Source organism: Miscanthus floridulus, chromosome 18, assembly GCF_019320115.1.
Source record: "Miscanthus floridulus cultivar M001 chromosome 18, ASM1932011v1, whole genome shotgun sequence".
Classification (NCBI taxonomy): domain Eukaryota; kingdom Viridiplantae; phylum Streptophyta; class Magnoliopsida; order Poales; family Poaceae; genus Miscanthus; species Miscanthus floridulus.
This window is the reverse complement of record NC_089597.1, coordinates 25,355,014-25,375,551: the sequence shown is the minus strand read 5'-3', so window position 1 is coordinate 25,375,551 and position 20,538 is coordinate 25,355,014. Positions and strand designations below refer to the sequence as shown.

Below are 20,538 nucleotides of genomic sequence, written 5' to 3'. Positions count from 1 at the left end.
GACCCAAGAGCAGCTCTATATAGAAATCGAAGAGACGTTGGCCTGCTACGTGGGTGGGGTGGCCAGTCGAGGGGAGGCAGTGGCGGTGGAAGGAGGATGTTGCTAGCTCTGATGAAGCCGCTAGGAGTATTGGAAGAAAGGAACACCGATGAGATCCAAGAGCTAAAATTGCATCATACCACTCTTGGTCTCTTGCAATTGCATCATCAGAACATTGCATTCAATTGGAAGGCCCTCTTGTCAGACAAGGAATGAGGAAAGCAAAGGTAAGGATGGATGGATCGGGAGGGTTGGGTGCAGTTGTTGGTGCCGGCGCAGCCGCAGGTTTGGGGCGTGAAGGCGCAGGTGCCGAAGGGCTTCTTCCCCGGGAGGTTGCAGTCGATGGAGTAGCAGCAGCTCGTGTCCACGCAGCTGCTCGAGTTCGACGTCGAGCAGCACCTCCGCCTCCGACTCTGTCATCGCCGCCGCCGCCGCCGGCAGCGCCACCGACGACCGCGACCGGTACACCACCACGCTCCGCACCGGCAGGTACTCCGACGACGGCGACGACGACGACTGCCGTTTCTCCTTGCCGCTGCCCAAGTTGCTGCTGGCTCCTGCTGCTGCTTGTTTACCCACCAGGCCACCATCGCCAGGGGATTAGGACTGCATCAAGAGCATGATCCGATGGATCGACAGCCAGCGATAGCTAATTGATACTACGTACTACATACCTTGAGCTTGCAGGGAGGCGAAGAGGAGGGCGAGGGACACGATGGTGAAGCCGGTGAGGGAGATCATCGAGACAACACGGAGATGATGACGAGACATGGTTTGTGGGGTTTTTTTTTTTTCCGGGTTGGTGAGAATGGAAGAAAGAGGGACAGATCACTATGGCCGAACCATCCTGATGGGAGTCAGTATACTAGAACTGTACGGTGGCTGCTTTCAGCAACAAAAAAACTAAGGCCTTGTTTAGTCGGAGGAATTTGGATTTTGGGACTACTGTAGCACGTTCGTTTTTATTTGGCAAATAGTGTTCAAACATGGACTAATTATGCTCAAAACGTTCGTCTCGCAATTTCCCACCAAACTGTGCAATTAGTTTTTCTTTTCGTCTACATTTAATGCTCCATACACGGGCCGCAAATATTCAATGTGATAGGTACTGTAGCAACTTTTTAGAAGTTAGGGTGGAACTAAACAAGGGCTAGAGTGCTCCATGAAACTTCTCGAACTCCAAGATAATCCAAGAACTCTGTAACTAAAGCACAACCGGTCGAAAGAGTTTAATCACTGGAAGAAAAGAAAAGAAAAGAAAAGAGAAAAGTTTCGGTGCTGAAGAAAGTTGTGTGGACGGCCATCGAGCAATGGACCGGACAGATGAAAAGTTGCCAAGATGCATGCATGGTGATGATTTGGGTATTTAGGTGTCATTAATCCGTCCGTTATGTCCTTTACATTTCCCTTTCGAATGATCGCCCACCAATCAGAAGCATCATTTGGATATGACAGGATAAGAGCAAGGCTAATAATACAGCCGGTTTGCTAGCTGTAAGGTTCTTTGCAGCCTTCTCTCAACCCACTCATATAGTAGTTGGCTCTTTACAGTTAATACATGGCCCACTTGTCTCTCTTACAGACTTTCTTGGTTCTTATGCCCAAGCCGGCTGTAAGCTTACAACCCGCTTCTCCTCTCTCTCTCCTCCCCTCTCTCCTCCACCTCAGCATTTAGTCAGCTTACAGCCTGCTATTATACTCGCTCTAAGGTTGCGTTGCACATCACATTCCGTGTGCGTGTGCCCGGTAGACCCGCGTTGTAACATTTCTAAACGTTGTTTTTTTTAATACAAAGATACGCAGCTCTCCTACGTATTCACGAAAAAAAATAGCGGCCATCCTTATGAATGACCCAAATGGTGACACTTGTTTGGTTGCTCCGTTCCATCTGTTTTGTGCTTTCCATGGATTAGACGATATGCTCCCTTTCATTATCAGCCCGGGAAATAAAGCAGAAACACTTTATTTGCCTAGGCGACACCACGTAACGCGAGTGGTGATTGGGACGGTGACCATGGCTCGAGGGCACTAAGAATTATTATGTGATTATGATAGTATATACATATACAGCCTGTTCGTTTGGCTGTGGCTTATCGTAAACGATCGTAAATTTTCAGCCAGAACAGAAACCAGCCAGCAGTACTTCTTCACGAACCAGCAACGATACGAACCAGCCAACCGAACAGGCTGACAGTGACTGAAAAATGACATTTGCTGAGCTATTTTTGCTCTGGATTCTCAAACCAGCTATCATTATGCACGGTGACTGATGAGATCATTATTCTGAGATGTTATTAGGTCGAATCGTCACGCTGATGAATATTATTTTATTTTATTTTATTGCCAGGGGCAGGCGATTATTAGCATCCAGGGTCATGTGTTGAGCTTTCTTAGTTGCTAAAGTTAAAAAAAAAGCCCTGGTATGAATTTTCAGTACATTTAGACTAGAGCATGCACTCACAAGATCAAGAGTACAGAATGAGAGCGAAAATGACACCCAGAACATTTTTGCTCTGAGTTTTCAAACCAGCTCGAATCATGCATGATCATATCAGACCGTTCCGCCCGCGTCTGACGTTGCAGCCCCGGCCAACCAACCATTTGTCAACTTGAGCTACTCACGGATCCATCATATCAGAGTATCATTAGATCGCAACGTGTCACCAACCCACGTTCGATTCATCCAGCTATCCAGGTGTACTATCAGTCACGGCCCACAACAGACAGTCCATGTTCATTCAGTCCAACCACAACGGAACTCGATTCCCGCATTCTTCAACTCAGCAGGATTTGATGCTCATACAGTGAAACAGATGGGAAACATCAGCATCGAATAAGTTAATCACGCTAACATTCAGAGTTCCATACTGTGCCGCACAATTCCGAGGGCAAAGAGTAGAGATCTCGAATGCAACTCAGCTGGTAACAACCACCAAAAAAAGGAGCATGTACAGGGGGGAAATAGGCTGGAGACAATGAGGAAAACAACGGAAATGCCTCTAACCTCACCCAGGTTATCACATCTGCTACTCACTCACCAGTGCTGCACCTGATGCTTCCTAAGCTATGTCAGCAGAACATCAAAGGTGCTGAAGAAAAGGGTAAAACTGTGGATCACCCAACTGTTGCCTTTGCCAAACAAGGTTGTGGTCTAAAATGAACCGGGCAACAATTTTCATGCAAGTTCTGCTACTCATAATTCACTCCCCATTGACAAAGCTTTTACTCTCATAGTACTTCTTTTCACTGGCTTCCTTCTTCTCGTTCCGCTTCTGTAACAAGCAAAAGGGAACAGCAAAAATGAATACAAACGACACCAGATCGATAGACCAGAATAAATAAAAACCACACCAACCCCACATCAAAGAACATGTTGCCAAGCATAATATAAGGGGGAAATATCGGTACTCAAGCAAAAATGCATCAGCACAATATCAGTACACAATAGCTCCCATATGCGCATCACTGATATGAAGAAGACAAAATCAAACCACATGTGTAACTGTGAATATATATACTATACTACATGCTGCATACTGCATATAAAAGACCCATAACCAACAGATCATGTTAGCTACCTGGTAAGCTTCATGGTTAGCAACAATCCTCCTGATAATAGTACTTGTAGTGATATCCAAAGGACTCTCCAGCCTACAGTAAATGCCCATAGCTATTGGAACAGCATATGGATTTGAATCATCCTGATAAATGAATGAACAACGATTAGTTATCAATGTTGTGTCATTTTTGTGTTCAAAAGAGAAATGGTTCACATAAAAAAAAAGTAAAACTTAATTACCTCCATAAAGTCCATGTTCTCAGCAATTGTTCCATGAACAACTAACGAAATATTGAATGTGGTAATCTGCACATAGAAAAAGGAAGCTGGAGAACTCAGGCCACACACATACTAGTCATAACAGAAATTGCATCAGGTATACCTGACCTCGATCAATACATAAGAGGGCTCAATTGTTAACCTTCAAAAATATCTAAATAGTATATGCCTTCTAGTTGTTGTTTTATGCAACCAGTGTGGACAAACTGAGGACACCAAACCTGTTCTGGCGTACAATGCCCACAGTTTCTCATTATACTAAGCTATAATGATGCCTTTGGTTGGGGCAGAAACTCAGTCATTGGTAGCTTAGCAGAGGCCTAGCAACCATGGTGTTTCATTTGCAAGCTGCTCAGATGAAGACCAAGTTCCTCAGTTTGATACGAGGAACAAAATAGTAAAAAAAATTGGAGGACTGCACTTTGTCAACTTCATTTTTGTCTCTTCTTTTGTAGTGAAGTAGCAATAACATTGCCTATAATCACTCTACAAAGGTATATTGTTTTGTACAGGTTCTATCATTGTGTTTCCCAGCTATTTGAATCTCAGAGATTTATCTTTTACATTTTCTTAGGCTATGGTATGGCTTTTCAATGGGATAAAATAAACGCAACCTTACAGATCTTACAGCAAATGCACTGTCTCTTAAGAATACCATGTACAAGGAACAACTACAGACAGTTGCATCATGGATTCTATACAAAAGTCAGGTAATGTCATGGCTGAAAACTCACCATGTCTTTTGAAACATCCCATGGAGCACCAATGATCACCTCATCAACATAACGACAAGCCAAAACACTCAAACTTCTTTCATGGAGATTCATGATTGGGCGATGTCGTCCTCGTGTTGAACTGGCAGGTATAGTAAACACCAACAGAAAAATAGGCTGAATGTTAGTGTTAAGAGCATCTCCAGCAGTTCCCCAATTCCCAATCCAACTACTGTATTGGGAGAGTTGGTAAAAAAAATAGTGCTCAGCAGACTCCCTTTACTTTTCCCTTTTCTCAATAATTATTGGGACAACCCAATAATTCACCCCCAACTCCCCCTAAATAAAGGAGGGTGCAAAAGTAACTCCCAATAACAATGAAATGGATATTGGGATACCCACGTTAACTAGTTATTGGGAAATATTTATTGGGAGACTGCTGGAGATGCTCTAAGGGTATTGTTTAGACGTATTGCATCAAAAGAAATGCATCCACTAATAAACAAGGACTACTGCAGAACTGAATTAACTTGAGCATCGTAGCTTGTAAAGAATTAATAAAGGAGAGTAAAAATGCAACCATCATATTACCTTATGGTCTGATCCGTGTGAATGCCCACAAGCAAAAAGTCCCCAAGTTCTCGAGCAAGTCGCAAAATCTACATGGAAGAAATTACAAATACAAGATAGTCGGAATCACTATCTTTTGGAGGGTTAAATCAGTTTGCTCCCATGCAAAAACAGAAAACGGAAAACAGAAGTACAGCTAACAGCCCAACACAAGCATAAACAGGCATTTGTCTCTCTATAAGCTCACTTATTAGCTGATGTCGTGGTTTTCTCCTTTTTCTTTCTTTTCCTCCTTTTGGTTGGGTTGGCATGTGGAAGGGAATTCACATTTACCTCAACATGTCCAGCATGGAACAGATCAAATGCACCATCTATGTAAACTATCTGAGAATCTGGACCTGGGCCCTGCATTGAGAAAGTCTACAGTCAACAGAAAGAACAAGTGGCCATATTCAAAATTCAAGTATAGCAATAGTTGTACCAAGTAAACTAAATCAATTATTTCCAGCTTCCAAGAAATGAAACTATACTATGGCCAACTAAATTTTACATTCATTTAACGAACAGCTTTCAAATGCTTTTAAGAAACAGTTGGTCGCCCAACCATATGGACTTTTCTGATAATTCAAGGACTTATCAGCTTCTACTCCCAATGTTTTACTTCTAGAACACACCGACACTATGGACAAGATAAAGTCTCAAGCAAGCAATTTTGATCATCAGTTCTTGTAAAATAATTTGGTAGTAAAAAGTACAAAAAAATATATATTAATTTATCAGCAGACTATTCACAAACCAGAAGTAAATGATAAATTAATGCATGTGAAACTGTAGAAGTCATACCCTGCTATTTGAGAACTGAACTATTCGCCTAGATGTTGGAAGGAAATGAGATACTCTAGTTCCACTTCCAGATCCACTATCATCAACTTTCTGACCATGTCCGCTACTGAATTGCCTTTGTAGCGAAGAGTGATTGTGGGCATCAGAAGATGATCTCTCTCTAACACAAAGAAGCATCCGTCCTATCATGAAGCAATACTTGATCAACATGAGAATAAAGCCTTTTCATCGCCACAAATAGTGTACTCACTAGAAATAACCAATTTATTGGTCCCCAAAAAGTTAAATAAATTGGAGTTCTAAACCAGAAAATGGGTATAACAGAAGATTTATGGTCCATGCAGTCATGGGAACAAGAACAATTGTGGACTGCTCGTCCCTTTAAATATTTCTTAATATGACACTAGGTTCACATGGTTTCCTGAAGGACAAATCAGCTGACAAAATCTTTTGGACAGTACAACTGTTGACAAAAAAAGTTTTTGATAGATCTAAAATCAATTGCAACATTGAAGGACAGCTGTGACGCTCGGTCAACAATAACTAGCAACTGAGACTTAGAACCTAAATATTCCCTATTTCAGACTTCAAGATCATTAATCAGTAAAACAAAGTTTTAACATAAAAAACTGCAAGTAAAAACTAAAGCAGAATCAGTACCAACAATATCTGTTGTTGAAACTCCCTCAGTTCTTTTAATCTGCTTATATCGGCCAGCCTTTTTGGCAAGAGCATATGCATCAGTACCATCTGGTAGCAAACAAGGATCGTCGCCATGGATAATATAATCTATGTTGTACTCAGTGAATAGCTTGTTCATGAATTCTTCGGTTATGGCATAAGGTGCATCTGGAATGATATCATCCACCCATTTGACAGCACGGACCATTATCATTCTGCATTACCACAAAAACGAAGAAAGATAAGAAACTTACTATAAATCATAGAGGAATAAGAGAGCAACATATTTGATACTCCCTGACAAATCCAAAGAATCAGAAACATAACACCACATAAACGCATAAATTTCCATACAGCCAGGTCATACATAAAGGAATAACACTATAAAAAATGAGACAAAATAAAAAACGATCATGTAAGGAGTATTTGTTGGACAGTGCCAAACCAAAGTAACCTATCTACTTCATTAAAGATGTGCTACGAACACTGGTGCTCTTGGCCTTAACTCAATTTGTGGATGAAACAAAACATCTCCCACAAGAACATAAAACTCTCTGGATTGTTCCCATTTTGTGGAGATTGCAGGAGTGGATTGATCCAAGACAATTTTGTGAATCTCAAAGAGATCAAAGTTTTTTTTTTTTTTTGAAACAGCTGGTTGCACAGAGGTGAGTCCTAACTGCTGAAATTCCCAAATAGAACTGAACTGCTGGAGGTCGTGAGCATGTAATAACTAAAGAAAAAACGTTACTTTGGAAACCTGTGTTATGCAACCATATGCTAGAATTACACGAGGCATGACATGACACCAGAGATTGAAAAAAATGATAGGGTGATGTGAAATTGAAGGTCTAGAGGGTACTACCTCTCGTGGAGCGGCGTGACGGGCGGCCCCTTGTTGGCCTTGATCTCGTCGTCGCTGATGACGCCGACGATGAGCTCGTCCCCGAGGGCGCGCGCCTGTCGCAGCGCGTTGCAGTGTCCGTAGTGCATCATGTCGAAGCATCCGTCCATGTAGACGCGCACGGGGCGGCGGCGGCGGCGCTGGAGCCGGCGCCTGAGGGCATCGAGCGGCGGCAGGGACGGAATGGCAGCGGGCCCCGCGAGGTGGAGCGCGAGCACGGAGGCGCCCAACACGATGCCGCCGATGACGCACGCCGCCAGCGTCCGGGCGCCGCAGCCGGTGCTGGTGCCCGGCTCCATGGAGGAGGAGGAGGAGATGGGAGGGGCACGGGAGGAGTGCGCGGAGTGCGGTTTGTGCCTGTGATTGTGGTGTGGGAGTGAGGAAGGGGATCTAGGGTTAGGGATGATGAGGGTGTGCGGGTGGAGGGGCTATCGCCATGGGAGGTGAGGTGAGGAGGGGAAGGGAGAGGAGGGCGGGTGGTGGCGGCGAGGCGAGGTGGAGGGAGGACGAAAACGCTCTGGTGCCTCCGTCTGGGGAAAGTGGGTGTTTGGGCCGGCTGCCATGTGGGGCCAAGATGTCAGTTGAGGTGAGCAAGATCAAGGAGCCATGGCCCCACGTGTCATTGATTTTGACAGCCTTGAATGGATGGAGTCATCCACTTTTTATACTGTCAAAAGCGATTGATGCTTATACTCGAGTGACACGATTAATCATCATGTTCGCTTGTTGGTTTCAGTCAGGCTTATTCAATCAGTCAACGGTGTTTTTCTCTCACAACAAACCAGCACCAGCCAGTCCAAATCAGCCCAGAAACCAACCAGCGAACACGCCGAATGACTTTGGTTAATGAATTGTTTCTCATCATAAAAAAACAACATGTAAGCACATATTATCCGATTTAAAGAAGACCGCTTCCGCTTTGATTTCCGACATCCTAAAAAATCCGTATTCGCAACCGAATCCGTACAATATCCGATCCGCTCCGAATCCGATAAAATAAAATGGATTAGGATATGAGAAAGCCATTATCCGCTCCGATCCGATCCGTTTTCAATCTAGTTAGAATTGAGCTTTGAGTGAAACTTTTGTGATGTTTCAAGTTATGAAGCTATAATTTTCCCTTATCCAAAACGAAACTTAGTGGACGCGTAAATAATGAAATTTTGGTGGCAAATACAGTTGGGTGCTTTATGTTCTAACATTTAATCTTGTTCCCCGGGCGGGCGCCCCCCTGGGCCCTGGCTAGTTCAGCGACGTAATTGGCGCCGTCGCGCTCCAGGTGGTGCACGTGCACCGCCACGCCTAGTTCAGCGACGCACGGTGCCGGCGCAGGGTGATCCCCACCCTGTCCTCCTCGGCGTGAAGACAGGTGGGTCCCGTGAAGGGTCCACTCCAATACACGGCACACGGGTAGCCGGCGACTCCGATGAGTGGGGTTGAGCAGTCTCTGTGTATGAAACTGATGCCAACCTAAACTGCTTCCCTTCAGAATGCCTCCTACCAAACTACCAGAAAGAAAGTTTCTGAAACTAGACCTTCAAAAAAAGTTTCTGAAACTACACGAACGAAAAAATGACGGCTGCTTCTCATGCCGTTGTATCCAAAGCAGCATTTCTTATTTCAGCAAATAATAACTGAAAGGTATATCAGGGAATGATATAGGTAGCCTTGACTGTCAGTTGATAACTGAAAGGCAACTTCAGAAAACTTTGACTGCAATATGCGGTGTCTCAGGATTCTGGAGCAAGTACAGAGTAAACCGGCAACATTCTTGTTATCAGCAGACAGATATGAAGATTGTAACTACACAAAGCGAAATCTTTCAAGCATCATGTGGAAACAATACTTTTCAGAGTCTGAAACCGATGTCAAGCTATACTACTTCCCTTCTGGGAGAATGCCTCCAACTAATAAACTACCAGAGAAGAGTTTCTGAAACTACGCGAATGAAAAAATGACGGATACTTCTCATGCAGTTGTATCCGAAGCAGCATTTTGATTTTTGGAGATGAGTCACAAGTTGTTGTCACTTTGTCAGTAGTCCTGCTCTCATACACCTCTAGGGCTCGTCAACATTCGGGTGCCACAATTGTGCAGCAGCTGAATTCACAACTGGCAAGTGAAAACACGATTCAGTTAGGAAGCATGTTATGGGTGATGCAACTATTTGCAGCAGTTCAATAATCTCACAAACTTATGTAAATAAAAAAAAGGATAGGAGAAATCAGTAGCAAGGTCAATACTAGTTTTTCTGACAAGAGAAACAACTCGATTTTTTCTGAACCAATCCTGCTTATCTACAGCATGTTTCAACTTAGTCCTCATTGACAAAAAAAGCTACCATTTCCTAAAGCACAATTTCAGAAGAAGTGGATTGTACATGCAGCAACTGTTTCACAGATCTCTTAGAACAGTAACTTCGAAACTATCTGTGAGCTATTTCAAACAAATACAGGATTCAGAATACTCTGAACTGAACATGTGAGCTATTTAAGACAAATGCAGGATTCAGTATACTCTGAACTGAACATGTGAGCTATTTAAGACAAATGCAGGATTCAGTATACTCTGAACTGAACATGTGAGTTATTTCAGACAGTGCAGTTTCAGTATACTCTGAACTGAACATGTGAGCTATTACAGACAATGTAGGATTCAGTATCTGTATGTCATCAGTATGACATTATTATCTACTAAACATCTGTCATACAGCAAATATTAGTGCATCACAGACAATTTAAAACTACAGAGCTATTATGAGCTACTTTAAAAAAAAAACAGAACTATTATGAGAATGCTGGTTATGCTATACTGACGTTTCCAATCCCATACAGTAAGCAGCTGAATGCGCAAGGAATAAAGTAAAAGAGTGAAACAGTTAGGCACTAGACAGGTTGTATTTGTGATGCAACTGTTGCAGCAGTTTAAAAGAAGGCATTCAACAGAAAACTGAAAATTCTGGACAGTTCAGTCAAAGTGGTGGCACAATCTGCTGAACAGACAAGGTAATAATAATGAATCAAATTATTTATATTTCCTAACTGTTTTTAGTATCTATGAAACGATTGATATTCAATAGAAACTGTAGACACTACAAAAACATGAAATCGGTTATCTGTAGCTTGTTTCAGATTAGTCTTAAATATAAATAGCTAAAAAGAGTATAGCATTTTTTGAAACCCATGTAGAAACCAAATACGAACCCAATGCAGAACATAATGCAGAAATCCAATGCAGGAACCCAAAAAGACTTTATATATGCTAGAAACTATATGACTAGTTGAATTGAATAACTAAATACGAACCCAATGCAGAAACAAAAGAAGAGGATATCAACGCAGTAACTATCCAACTATATATTCAAAACTACAGAAAAGTCGCTGAACATCTGAGTACACGGTGGGCAAGTTACAGTTTTTTACCAGCATCAGTATAATACTACGACTCTATGAGCTTGTAAACATCTTGGCATGCAGCAACAAGTACTGATATTAGTAAGTACGTACCAGTGATCCTTTTAGCGTCGATCAATCAGGCCGCACCGATGATGGCAGCGGCGGTGCCTGCACCGCCAGGCCCTAGTCCGGGGTCGCCGTCGCGTCTCTTCCCTTTGTTGTCCCCGTCCTTCGGATCGGCGGGCATATGTCTCCAGTGCTAATACGAGCCACATATCTTGCATAGAAATGGATAGTTGCTTGTGCGTAAAATTCATTCGTCTTAATTGAGCGGCAGAGCTCCTGACTTTGTTTAAAAAAAATAGAAATGGATAGTTGAAATCTCAAACGACGCTGAAAGCCCACTAGACTGATGTATCTTATGGACGTCGTTACGTTCAGTAGCAGTATATATCTTTGTGTACCTAATAAGTAACTAGCGAGATGATAGATGATGATATCGCAGCCACTCAAGGCAACTGACAAACCGCGAATCGGGTGTCCATTGTTGCTCTAGCAACGTTTCTTCTCCACCACCGGCCGGCGCAGCATCTAGATAGGCCATGGACCAACAAGCTCCTCAGGTTCCTCGCGTCAAGCTGGGCACACAAAGGATTAGAGGTATGTAACTCATCCATCTTATACTCTGCATGCACCTACTATACTTGGTTCCATCCATCCTAGCAGGCGCAGTGCGTGACTTGTTATGCAGGCAGGTGTCGAAGCTAGGCCTCGGATGCTTGGGGCTCACGGGCGCCTACAACTTGCCGCTCGACGACGAGGCTGGCGCCGCTGTAGTCGTGCATGCCTTCCGCCGAGGCGTCACCTTCTTCGACACCTCCGACTACTACGGGTCCCTTACTAACGAGATACTCCTCGGCAAGGTCTCTTGTTTTGTTTCTCCTTTTTTTTCTTGGTTTCATGGCTGGCTTGAGAGCCATGCCATGGGGGACGGACATCTTGACGTGGGGAAGCCATAAATCGCCTGATGCCTGCTGTGTGTTTGCATGTAGGCGCTGAAGCTGCTGCCGCGAGAGCAGGTGCAGGTGGCCACAAAGTTTGGCATGCGGCGGGAGCATGATGCCAGTGGCTCGTGGGGCGTCTGCGGCCGGCCGGAGTACGTGCGTGCCTGCTGCGAGGCCAGCCTGCACGGCCTCGGTCTGGATTACATCGACCTCTACTACCAGCATCGCGTCGATACCACCATGCCCATCGAGGGCACGGTACACCAGCCTTCTTGCACATTCCAGCTAGTACCTTTGCATCGTCTCATGCATGTTGGTTGTTGCCTGAATGCATGCATGCCGGCCTGATCATGCACATTCCTGTCATGTAGATTGGTGAGCTCAAGAAGCTGGTGGAGGAGGGGAAGGTCAGGTACATCGGGCTGTCGGAGGCGAGCCCCGACACGATACGGCGCGCGCACGCCGTGCACCCAATCTCCGCGGTGCAGATGGAATGGTCTCTCTGGTCTCGTGATATCGAGCCTGAGATAGTCTCATCACAAATTAAACACTGTTTTCATCGACAACTCATTAACTCTATCAATCATGCAACAATGACATGTTTTAATATAATACTGTGTGTGGGCTCCGTCCAGGGAACTGGGCATTGGAATTGTTTCCTACAGCCCCGTTGGCCGTGGGTTTTTCGGCGGAAGAGGTGCCACAGAACAAGTGCCTGCTGTGTCTAATCTGGTATGGAATGCATGGATCGATAACGTTGTTTTTATCTTATTTGAAACAAGTTCCTTCTTTTTGTTTCCCTCGGTATTTTTTTATTAGTCTACTTATTAGGCTCTTTAGCTTTGGCTTTAGCTTGGGTATCCAAGGTTTGTAGCAGAAAATTTGGAGAAGAACAAGAAAATATATCTCGCGATGGAAAACCTTGCCAACAAGCACCAGTGCAGCTGCGCTCAGCTGGCTTTAGCTTGGGTTCTGCATCAAGGGGATGATGTGGTTCCTATATATACCAGGTCACCTTCAAAAGCCCCATCCCAAAATTGTTGATATAGCATTCAGTGTTTAATTAACCCAAAGTTACCATTTATCAATAATTCATCAAATACTCATCTCTTGATACATTGCACGGATCAACAGATGACCTTATTAGGAGCACTTCTCTGTTAATAACATTTCTCTTATAATGGTCTAATTTGCTTTGGCAGAGGAACAACAGTGTCGAAAAACATAACCTGGTAATTAATATAACCACATGACAATTTGGCTTGCATATATTCTGCGTTGCTGACGTAGAAATTCATGTGCTTGTTTCAAACTTCAATATTTTTTGTTACGCCAGGTTTTTCTATTCACTTTGATATATGGTTCGTCGATGCATGTCTAGCTCATACGTGTCGTCATTATGTGTAGACAAGCTCATTGCTTAATTATACACCCGATCGCAGAGAAACAATTAGTTACTGAAAAGTATTCTACAAAATTAAGCAGGGACAACGAAGATAAAAAATCTGGATGCGGAAATTGACTCACTGAAGGTGAGGTTCACAGATAAGGACCTGAAAGAAATTGCCAGCCACATACGTGAAGAAGATATCGCTGGTGAAAGGGCACAATACTACATGGAAGCATGCTGATACACCGAGGAAATAGAGCTCTCCTGAAAATGCTGGAATATATATCAGGTGTTCCCATGCTCCCGTATACAAAATACAAAACACAAAAGTGCATCTAAAATATGGATGGATGACATAGAGCATGCACTAATCTAGCTTCATGCAAAATCGTAGCTTAGACACAACAACTTGTGCAAACAGCAAAAAGAAGATAAATCAAGCTATGATTGGTCGCGGGCTGCAATTGTTCATATAAGTCTACAATTCAATATTATTCATATTATGGTCTATCTTTTTTCCTCTTTGCACAAAATTTTGTTTAAACTTAAATTTCATATGAAACTAAATTAGTACATGCTCTATCCCCTTCCATATTTTGGTTAGAATTTTCCATGTAATTTTACAAATGTAATTTGTATATATAACAGCACCGGAGCACCTAATAAAGGCCGCATGCATTGGAGTAATACCTATATATATGTTTCAACGTTTGCATTGATGTATCCTATCCCTTAATAAATATACTCTGTGCAATGTAAAGCACCTTTTGATGAATAATATGTGTTGTCTCATCAGGAACTACCAGCACCAAGTTGACTTTTAACTGTGATTGTGTTACAGCTGTAATTGTATTTAGCTTAGCATGCTAATTACCATGTTATGAGCACCATTAGCATTATTAATGCACGGCCACTTTCACTGCCTTATGGCGTTCTCACTAGACCATACCAAGATCAAGACCATTTGAAATTGTCTCGGTCGGGCATGTATAGAAGCAAATCTGCCTATGGCTCCTTTTTTGTGGTATCTGTCAAGTTTTCTCCTTGGAATAGAATTTGGAAGAGAGTTGGGCTCCTTACGCTGCAGGTTAATCATATGGTTGGAAATTAATAAGCGTTGCTAGACAGCAGCAGACCGCCGGAGCTAATTAAAGAGGTCCCCTAGTATAGCTCGATCATCAGGCGCCTTGTACTGGTTGATGGAGGCGCCACGGGCGAGGGTAGTACATGAGCTTGTCGAACGTGCCGTCGGTCTTTGTCGGAGTCGATGCTCAGGACCACGTTCTTGCGGCGCCTGAAGTTGAACACGATCTCGTACTCATACTCGTGCCCGAGCTTGACGTCGACGAGGTCCACGAGGTCGCGCTGGTCGGGTTCGCCGGCCTGAGGTCCACGGCCGGATTGTACACCATGAGGATCGCCAGCGCCGCCACCTCGCGGTCGTCGCGCACGCCGAAGAAGAGCGCCGCCACGCGGCACCCGGCGCCCGGCGCCCGGCACGCCGCCCAGGCCGCGGTCGACCAGGATGCCCACGGTGCAGGGCGAGAAGAGCTGGATGCTCTGGTTCAGCGGCTGGATCGCCGGGTGGAACACCTCCATGCCGCCGTCCACCGACCGGTGCTTGTGGAGCGGCAGCAGGATGAGCGCCGAGTGACGCTCCTCGGCCGCGGACGTCACGTCGTCGTGCATCGTCGCGTACGGCGACACGGGCGCCATGGTGCGCTCCGACACGCCCGCCACGTTCTCCTCGTACGCCATGAAGGCGTGCGCGATGTGCTTGAACTGCAGTTCCACCTGGCTGCGCCGACGACTGCCCCGCGAACTCGATCAGGTGCAGCGCCTGCACCGCCACGGGCGACCGGTCGGACGGCGACGCCACGTCCAGGAGCGTCAGGAGCGCCGGCACGTCGCGCGGCATGTGGACGCACGCCAACACGTGGAACTCCGCGTCCGGCTGCGCCCACGCGATGGTGCGCCGCTTGTAGAACACCAGCCGACGCGCGGGCTTCACCACCAGCGCCAGCAGCGGCGTCACCAGCGCCGTGATCAGCACCGACATGAACACCAGCACCGTGAACGACTGGTCGCTCATGATCCGCTTATTCCTGCCGATGTTGAGGATGATGAGCTCGATGATCCCCTTGGTGTTGAGCAGCAGGCCGATGGACGTGCCGTTGAGCAGCGGCATGCCTAACACGGCGGCGACGCCGGCGGCGGCGGCCACCTTGAGGATGGCCGCGGCCAGAGCGGCCACCATCAGCAGCACCGCCGCACGCGTGCTGGTGATCTTGGCGGTGTCCGTGCGGAGCCCGCTCATGGCGAAGAAGAGCGGCAGCAGCGTGCCCACCACGAAGTCCTCCACCTTCTCGACGATGGCGACGCTGACGGGGCCGTTGGGCACGGCGAGGCCGAAGACGAAGATGCGAGGAGCGGACCCGCCTCGGTTGCCAGCCGCGCGGACCCGGCTCGCCGCATGCCGTGTTCCACTCGCTGGTGACCGGCGCCGCACACCGACACGAGCCCCGACGGCGAAGGCGAGGGCCCCAGCGTGCAGGGAGGCGGCCTCGTCCCCAACGGCGGCGGCGAGAGCCAGGAGGCGGCGCGCGTGGAGCTACCGCAGCCGGTCCTCACCATGGATCTGCAGCAGCGCGCGTGGAGGTGACGCGAGGAGGTGAGCTCCGGCCACCGCCAACTGCACGAGCGCGAGCTCTGGCCCGGCCACCGTGGACGGCGCGAGCGAGCTCAGCGTGTGGGAGGGCGGCAGCGCGGAGCCACGACGCAAGGAACACAGCCAGCACCGAGACGGGTGCGGACGTGCAAAGGGATTGAGAGAGGGAGAGAGATGGTGTATTTTGGACATCTTCGCTGAACGGATCCACATGTCATGGCTGGCGGTAAAATACCGACGTAATGCGAACGGAACGACGTAAAGGATAAAAAAGTTTTATAGACCATGACATTTACGATCACTCGAAGTCGAACTCTGCAGAAAATTACCATCTTTTATAATGCCGTACACGTAAAACTCTCCACCCCCTTCCCCTCGACTCGCTACAGCGCCAACAAACCCACCCACCCTCGCCGCCGTCGACGTCGACCGTCCGCCGCCCCCGCCCCCGCAAAAGCACGAGCGCGGGGATGGAGCTCTTCCCCGACAGGGCGCACGTGCGGCTGCGGAGACGAATGCGCGGCACGTTCCTCTACGCCGACGAAGATGGCCACGGCGGATGGCGTCCTCCTCCACTGCGCTGCCTACAGACGGTGCCTGGCGGTCTCGCCTGACCCGGCGCTGCCTGGCCGCAGCGCCTTCCAGCACCCCTACGGGGTGCCGCTGCAGGACGACGTCTCCTGGGAGGCCGATATGGCTGGGGAATGGGGAATTGGAATCTCGTCCTCCTCCTCCGAGGTCCGAGCCAACGGCAAGTACACCCGCAAGACCTTCCACGCCCAACTCCTGTGAGCACGCCGTTTCCTCTCGATCCTTCAACTCCTCGCATTCAAAGTTGGGCGGAGCAGGGTTCTTGAGTTGGGCGGAGTAGAGCAAGGTTCTTGTAACCTGTCGGTTCTGCGCCCGTTTCCTACCTTTTTATCCACTGCCTATTGTAGAAATCAGTTATGCTCTTCTCTTAGAAAAAAGTCTCTAATAAGTAATAATGTAGCTCAAAACAATTATGGTTACTGTATGAATGTTAGGCCTACCACTCGTCAATCTACGTTTGTTCATGCCTGTGTTTAAAGCATGAGAATTCTTAGTTGAATGAGCTGTTGAGTCGTTGTTATTATCTTGCCTGCTGTCTGCAATATCACCATTGGCATTCTTTCTGCTGAATTCATATTTGGACAATTTGAGCTATTCATCTTAGTTCTCTCGGTTCTTGTACAGATCACAATTAGGATTAGTCAGCCTTCCTTTTATCTGAACAGAATGGATATTTAGTAGGTGTGAACATCTTGTTCTCATCACGACGTGTATTCAGTTTCATCATCTTGTTTTCGTTTCTTTAAACACCTGTCAATCTGTGTTCCATTGCAACAGGACGTTGCTGCCAATGATCGAGTACGTGCAGGCGGAAACTCTCGAGTGCTTGAACCAGCTCGCTAGGAGAATGCTCATGTTCGGCGGCTGGTTAGTGTTCCAACTGAGCCTCGCCTTGGCGAACAACCTGCATGAAGACTACTTGGCCATCACGCTGTGCATGCCGAGCTGCCTCCCAGTAGCAGCTGATCCCTCTGGTTACCGACCTGCCTCACAGCGAACTTCCCATGTTCTTGCACAACCGTGTCGCCAGGTGAGACCTTTCCAGGGCCTGTTCGGCAGGACTGGAAAATACTGTTCCGGCTGATTGTTGTGAGAGAAAAATATTGTTCTGGCAGGACGTGAACAGTGATTTCGTGAGAGACAAAACAAGCCAGTCTCTTCAGTACTGTTGATTATACTGAGGACCTTGACATACTAACTTCAATGCTGTGTACTTTAGTCTTATTAAGCATCATAGTGTATTGTGCTAACAAACTATAAGTCTCTAACTAAGTCAGCTGAAAGCTGGGAATGTAGCTCATATGCTCTCAGGAGTTCTGAGAGATCAGTGAACTTCTTGTTCAGTAGATCTGTGTTATACTGATGACAATAGAATCTAACTTGAATAGTGTCCATTGTAGCTCAGATGTTCAAAGAGACTTTCTGCTGTTTTGATATATAGTTGCTGCATGTATTACCGGGGCTTTTGGGTTCTTTAGAGTTTAATCATATGGGTGGTTTGCCGACATGTGTTTGAGAAAATGGTAATACTAATCTGAAGCAAGTTATAGATAAATGCAATCATATTGATAGAAAAATTTCAAGGTTTTGTTCTGTTTGCAGTTTGATTGTCCAGGAATTTCAGTTATTTCCACTTGTCGACCAATAGGTTGATGTCTTGAACTGTTGCAACAGTTGCACCACTAATATATGCTGCCTATAATGCCTAACGGTATCCCTGATTTCACTTGTTCCCTTGCAAATTCAGCGCCTTGGGGTTGCAGTGCCCAAATGTTGATGCACTGTAGAGGACTACGAGAGGGAAATTTCAGACAACGAACATCACAATTCATCTCTTCAGAAAATCAAGTGTACCGCTGCTTCAGATACAATGGGATGGGAACTGCCTGTCTTCTTTTTTTCTGATAGCTTCAGAAAACTCAGGAACTCCTTATGTTTTCAGTAGTAGGTTTGGTAGGTTCTGCTGACTTGAAGCAGTTTTAATTGGCCTTTTAATTTCAGAACTTATAAGTTGGTAAGAGCATTATGTGGAAATAATGCACAATATGTCATTGGTTGTAATTACCATCTTCATCTCTATTGGATGATAAACCAGGTTCCTGATACATCAAATGTTACGGTCAAAGTTTTCTGAACTTAGCTTTTAGTCTTGAACTGAAAGGCAGTGTTATATGTGTGATGACGCCTTGCGAGGAACTTCGTTAACCTACCACAATGGCAGCATTTGGCCAAGGAGAACGAAGGTCAACCGAACTCGTCCAAAACTGTGCCCTTGTCCTGTTCTCCATAGCTATGCCTATGCCCGGCAGCATTATACCAAACCTTTTTACTTCAGTAGTATATACATAGCAATGTTAACGCCAGGCTACAATGAGAAAGAAAAGGAAATCATGAAGCGTTTCAGGGTCACAGCCCTTTGTTCTGAAATTCAGCAATTTAACAAGTATTTGTTCTGAAATGAATTGGAGGTCCCCTAGTTTCAGGTTTTCAGCATCCTCGCAACTGAACCAAATCTGAACAAGTTATTCCTTCAGAACCATGTATATGTGGTTTTTTATTTGATTCAGAACCATGTTACAGTTAAGTTTTCTGAACTTAGCTTTGAGTTATGAACTGAAAGGCCATGTTATATCATGATGTAATAATGACGCTCTGCAAGAAACTTCGTTAACTTACCGCCACGGCAGCATTTGGCCGATGAGAACGAAGGGCAACCCAACTTTTCCAAAACGCCTTCTCCACGGCTATGCCTGGTGGCATTATACTTAGAGCCTATTTGGATTCAGGGCTAATCACTAGCTATTAAAAAATAGTCTAAATTAGCTCTAGCGTATCAAAACAGGAGGGTGGTAGACAAGTTTTCAACTAGTTACTCCAAGAGTACCCAATATTTTCTTCCCAAAAATATGAAGTTTTACAACTCCTAAAATAATATTGGAAGGAATAAAGAATGCCATCTTCAAGAGTTTCTAATAATCCGCTCCTAAAACATAGAAGACAATTTTACATCAGGAATCCTATACTATTTCTAAATTATCGTAACCACTTTTATATATTCTTTGTCTCTCGGACATGTACATCAGGAATCCTATACTATTTCTAAATTATCCTAACCACTTTTATATATTCTTTCTCTCTTATACATTTGCATCAGGAACCCTTTCATACTCTTTATTCTTTTCACGCCCTTCCACCTTTACATTGGCTGACAAACAAGCGCGGGGAGAGAAGATACGCGCAACTCAAAAGCGCGTAAGAGCATCTCCAAGAATACCCTATCTCTCTTCCCAATCCTTGGTTTTTAGCAAGATGAGAAAAAAACACCTCTCCAACAACTACTAATCTATGCTCCTAAAATTTACGCACTTGGTAAATCCTCCCCCGTCACGCGTAACTTTGCGCATAGCAGCGGTCGCGCGGATCCCGTGCGTATCGGTCCACGTGTATCGGTGTGTGAAAGAATAAGAAGTAGGAAGGGATTCCTGATGTACACGTCCGAGAGACAAAGAATATATAAAAGTGGTTACGATAATTTAGAAATAGTATAGGATTTCTGATGTAAAATTGTCTTCTATGTTTTAGGTGTGGATTATTAGAAACTCTTGGAGATGGTCATTGTTTTTCCTGCCAATATCTTTTTAGGAGTTACAAAACTACATGTTTTTAGGAGAAAAAAATATGATACTCTTGGAGATGCTCTAACTTTACACGGAAGAGCGTGATTTTTCCTAAGTTCTAAAAGATTAAGATGATGGATTAGGAGTTGTTGGAGAGGTTTTTTTTCTCATATTGCTAAAAACTAAGGATTAGGAAGGGATTTAGGAAACTTTTGGAGATGCTCTTAGCCAACTAGCTAGACAACCTTGGCTAATTTGAGCTAATTTTTAGCCCAAATAGTAACT

General features: G+C 45.3%; 3 protein-coding genes and 2 pseudogenes across 3 annotated transcripts; 2 read left to right on the top strand and 3 right to left on the bottom strand.

Moving 5' to 3' along the window:
- Positions 1–240: 240 nt before the first annotated feature.
- On the bottom strand, positions 241–894 carry LOC136523516 (uncharacterized). The gene is made up of 2 exons (XM_066517176.1): positions 714–894; positions 241–602 (listed from the first exon to the last, which is right to left on the bottom strand). The coding sequence occupies exons 1-2, from the start codon at positions 808–810 to the stop codon at positions 241–243; spliced, it is 459 nt and encodes a 152-aa protein (XP_066373273.1). The 5' UTR covers positions 811–894.
- Positions 895–2,801: 1,907 nt separating this feature from the next.
- Positions 2,802–8,080, bottom strand: LOC136520455 (ethanolamine-phosphate cytidylyltransferase-like). The gene is made up of 9 exons (XM_066513991.1): positions 7,550–8,080; positions 6,664–6,899; positions 6,004–6,185; positions 5,494–5,565; positions 5,182–5,249; positions 4,612–4,732; positions 3,839–3,904; positions 3,618–3,740; positions 2,802–3,311 (listed from the first exon to the last, which is right to left on the bottom strand). The coding sequence occupies exons 1-9, from the start codon at positions 7,885–7,887 to the stop codon at positions 3,240–3,242; spliced, it is 1,278 nt and encodes a 425-aa protein (XP_066370088.1). The 5' UTR covers positions 7,888–8,080; the 3' UTR covers positions 2,802–3,239.
- Positions 8,081–11,585: 3,505 nt separating this feature from the next.
- Positions 11,586–13,932, top strand: LOC136523515 (probable aldo-keto reductase 1; annotated as a pseudogene).
- A 621-nt stretch (positions 13,933–14,553) lies between these two features.
- On the bottom strand, positions 14,554–16,237 carry LOC136523514 (cation/H(+) antiporter 15-like; annotated as a pseudogene).
- A 182-nt stretch (positions 16,238–16,419) lies between these two features.
- On the top strand, positions 16,420–18,711 carry LOC136519424 (uncharacterized). Its single transcript, XM_066512827.1, has 2 exons — positions 16,420–16,833; positions 17,414–18,711. The coding sequence occupies exons 1-2, from the start codon at positions 16,592–16,594 to the stop codon at positions 17,718–17,720; spliced, it is 549 nt and encodes a 182-aa protein (XP_066368924.1). The 5' UTR covers positions 16,420–16,591; the 3' UTR covers positions 17,721–18,711.
- The last annotated feature ends 1,827 nt before the right edge of the window (positions 18,712–20,538 follow it).

Excerpts from the sequence above, each read along its gene's own strand:
- LOC136523516 (XM_066517176.1), bottom strand. The coding sequence starts at position 810 with ATGTCTCGTCATCATCTCCGTGTTGTCTCGATGATCTCCCTCACCGGC. Across the intron at positions 603-713 it reads CGCCTCCCTGCAAGCTCAAG|CAGCAGGAGCCAGCAGCAAC; the intron begins GTATGTAGTACG and ends GTAAACAAGCAG.
- LOC136520455 (XM_066513991.1), bottom strand. The coding sequence starts at position 7,887 with ATGGAGCCGGGCACCAGCACCGGCTGCGGCGCCCGGACGCTGGCGGCG. Across the intron at positions 5,250-5,493 it reads TCCATGCTGGACATGTTGAG|ATTTTGCGACTTGCTCGAGA; the intron begins GTAAATGTGAAT and ends TCTTCCATGTAG. Across the intron at positions 3,905-4,611 it reads GGGATGTTTCAAAAGACATG|ATTACCACATTCAATATTTC; the intron begins GTGAGTTTTCAG and ends TTCTATGTGCAG.
- LOC136519424 (XM_066512827.1), top strand. The coding sequence starts at position 16,592 with ATGGCCACGGCGGATGGCGTCCTCCTCCACTGCGCTGCCTACAGACGG. Across the intron at positions 16,834-17,413 it reads ACCTTCCACGCCCAACTCCT|GACGTTGCTGCCAATGATCG; the intron begins GTGAGCACGCCG and ends CCATTGCAACAG.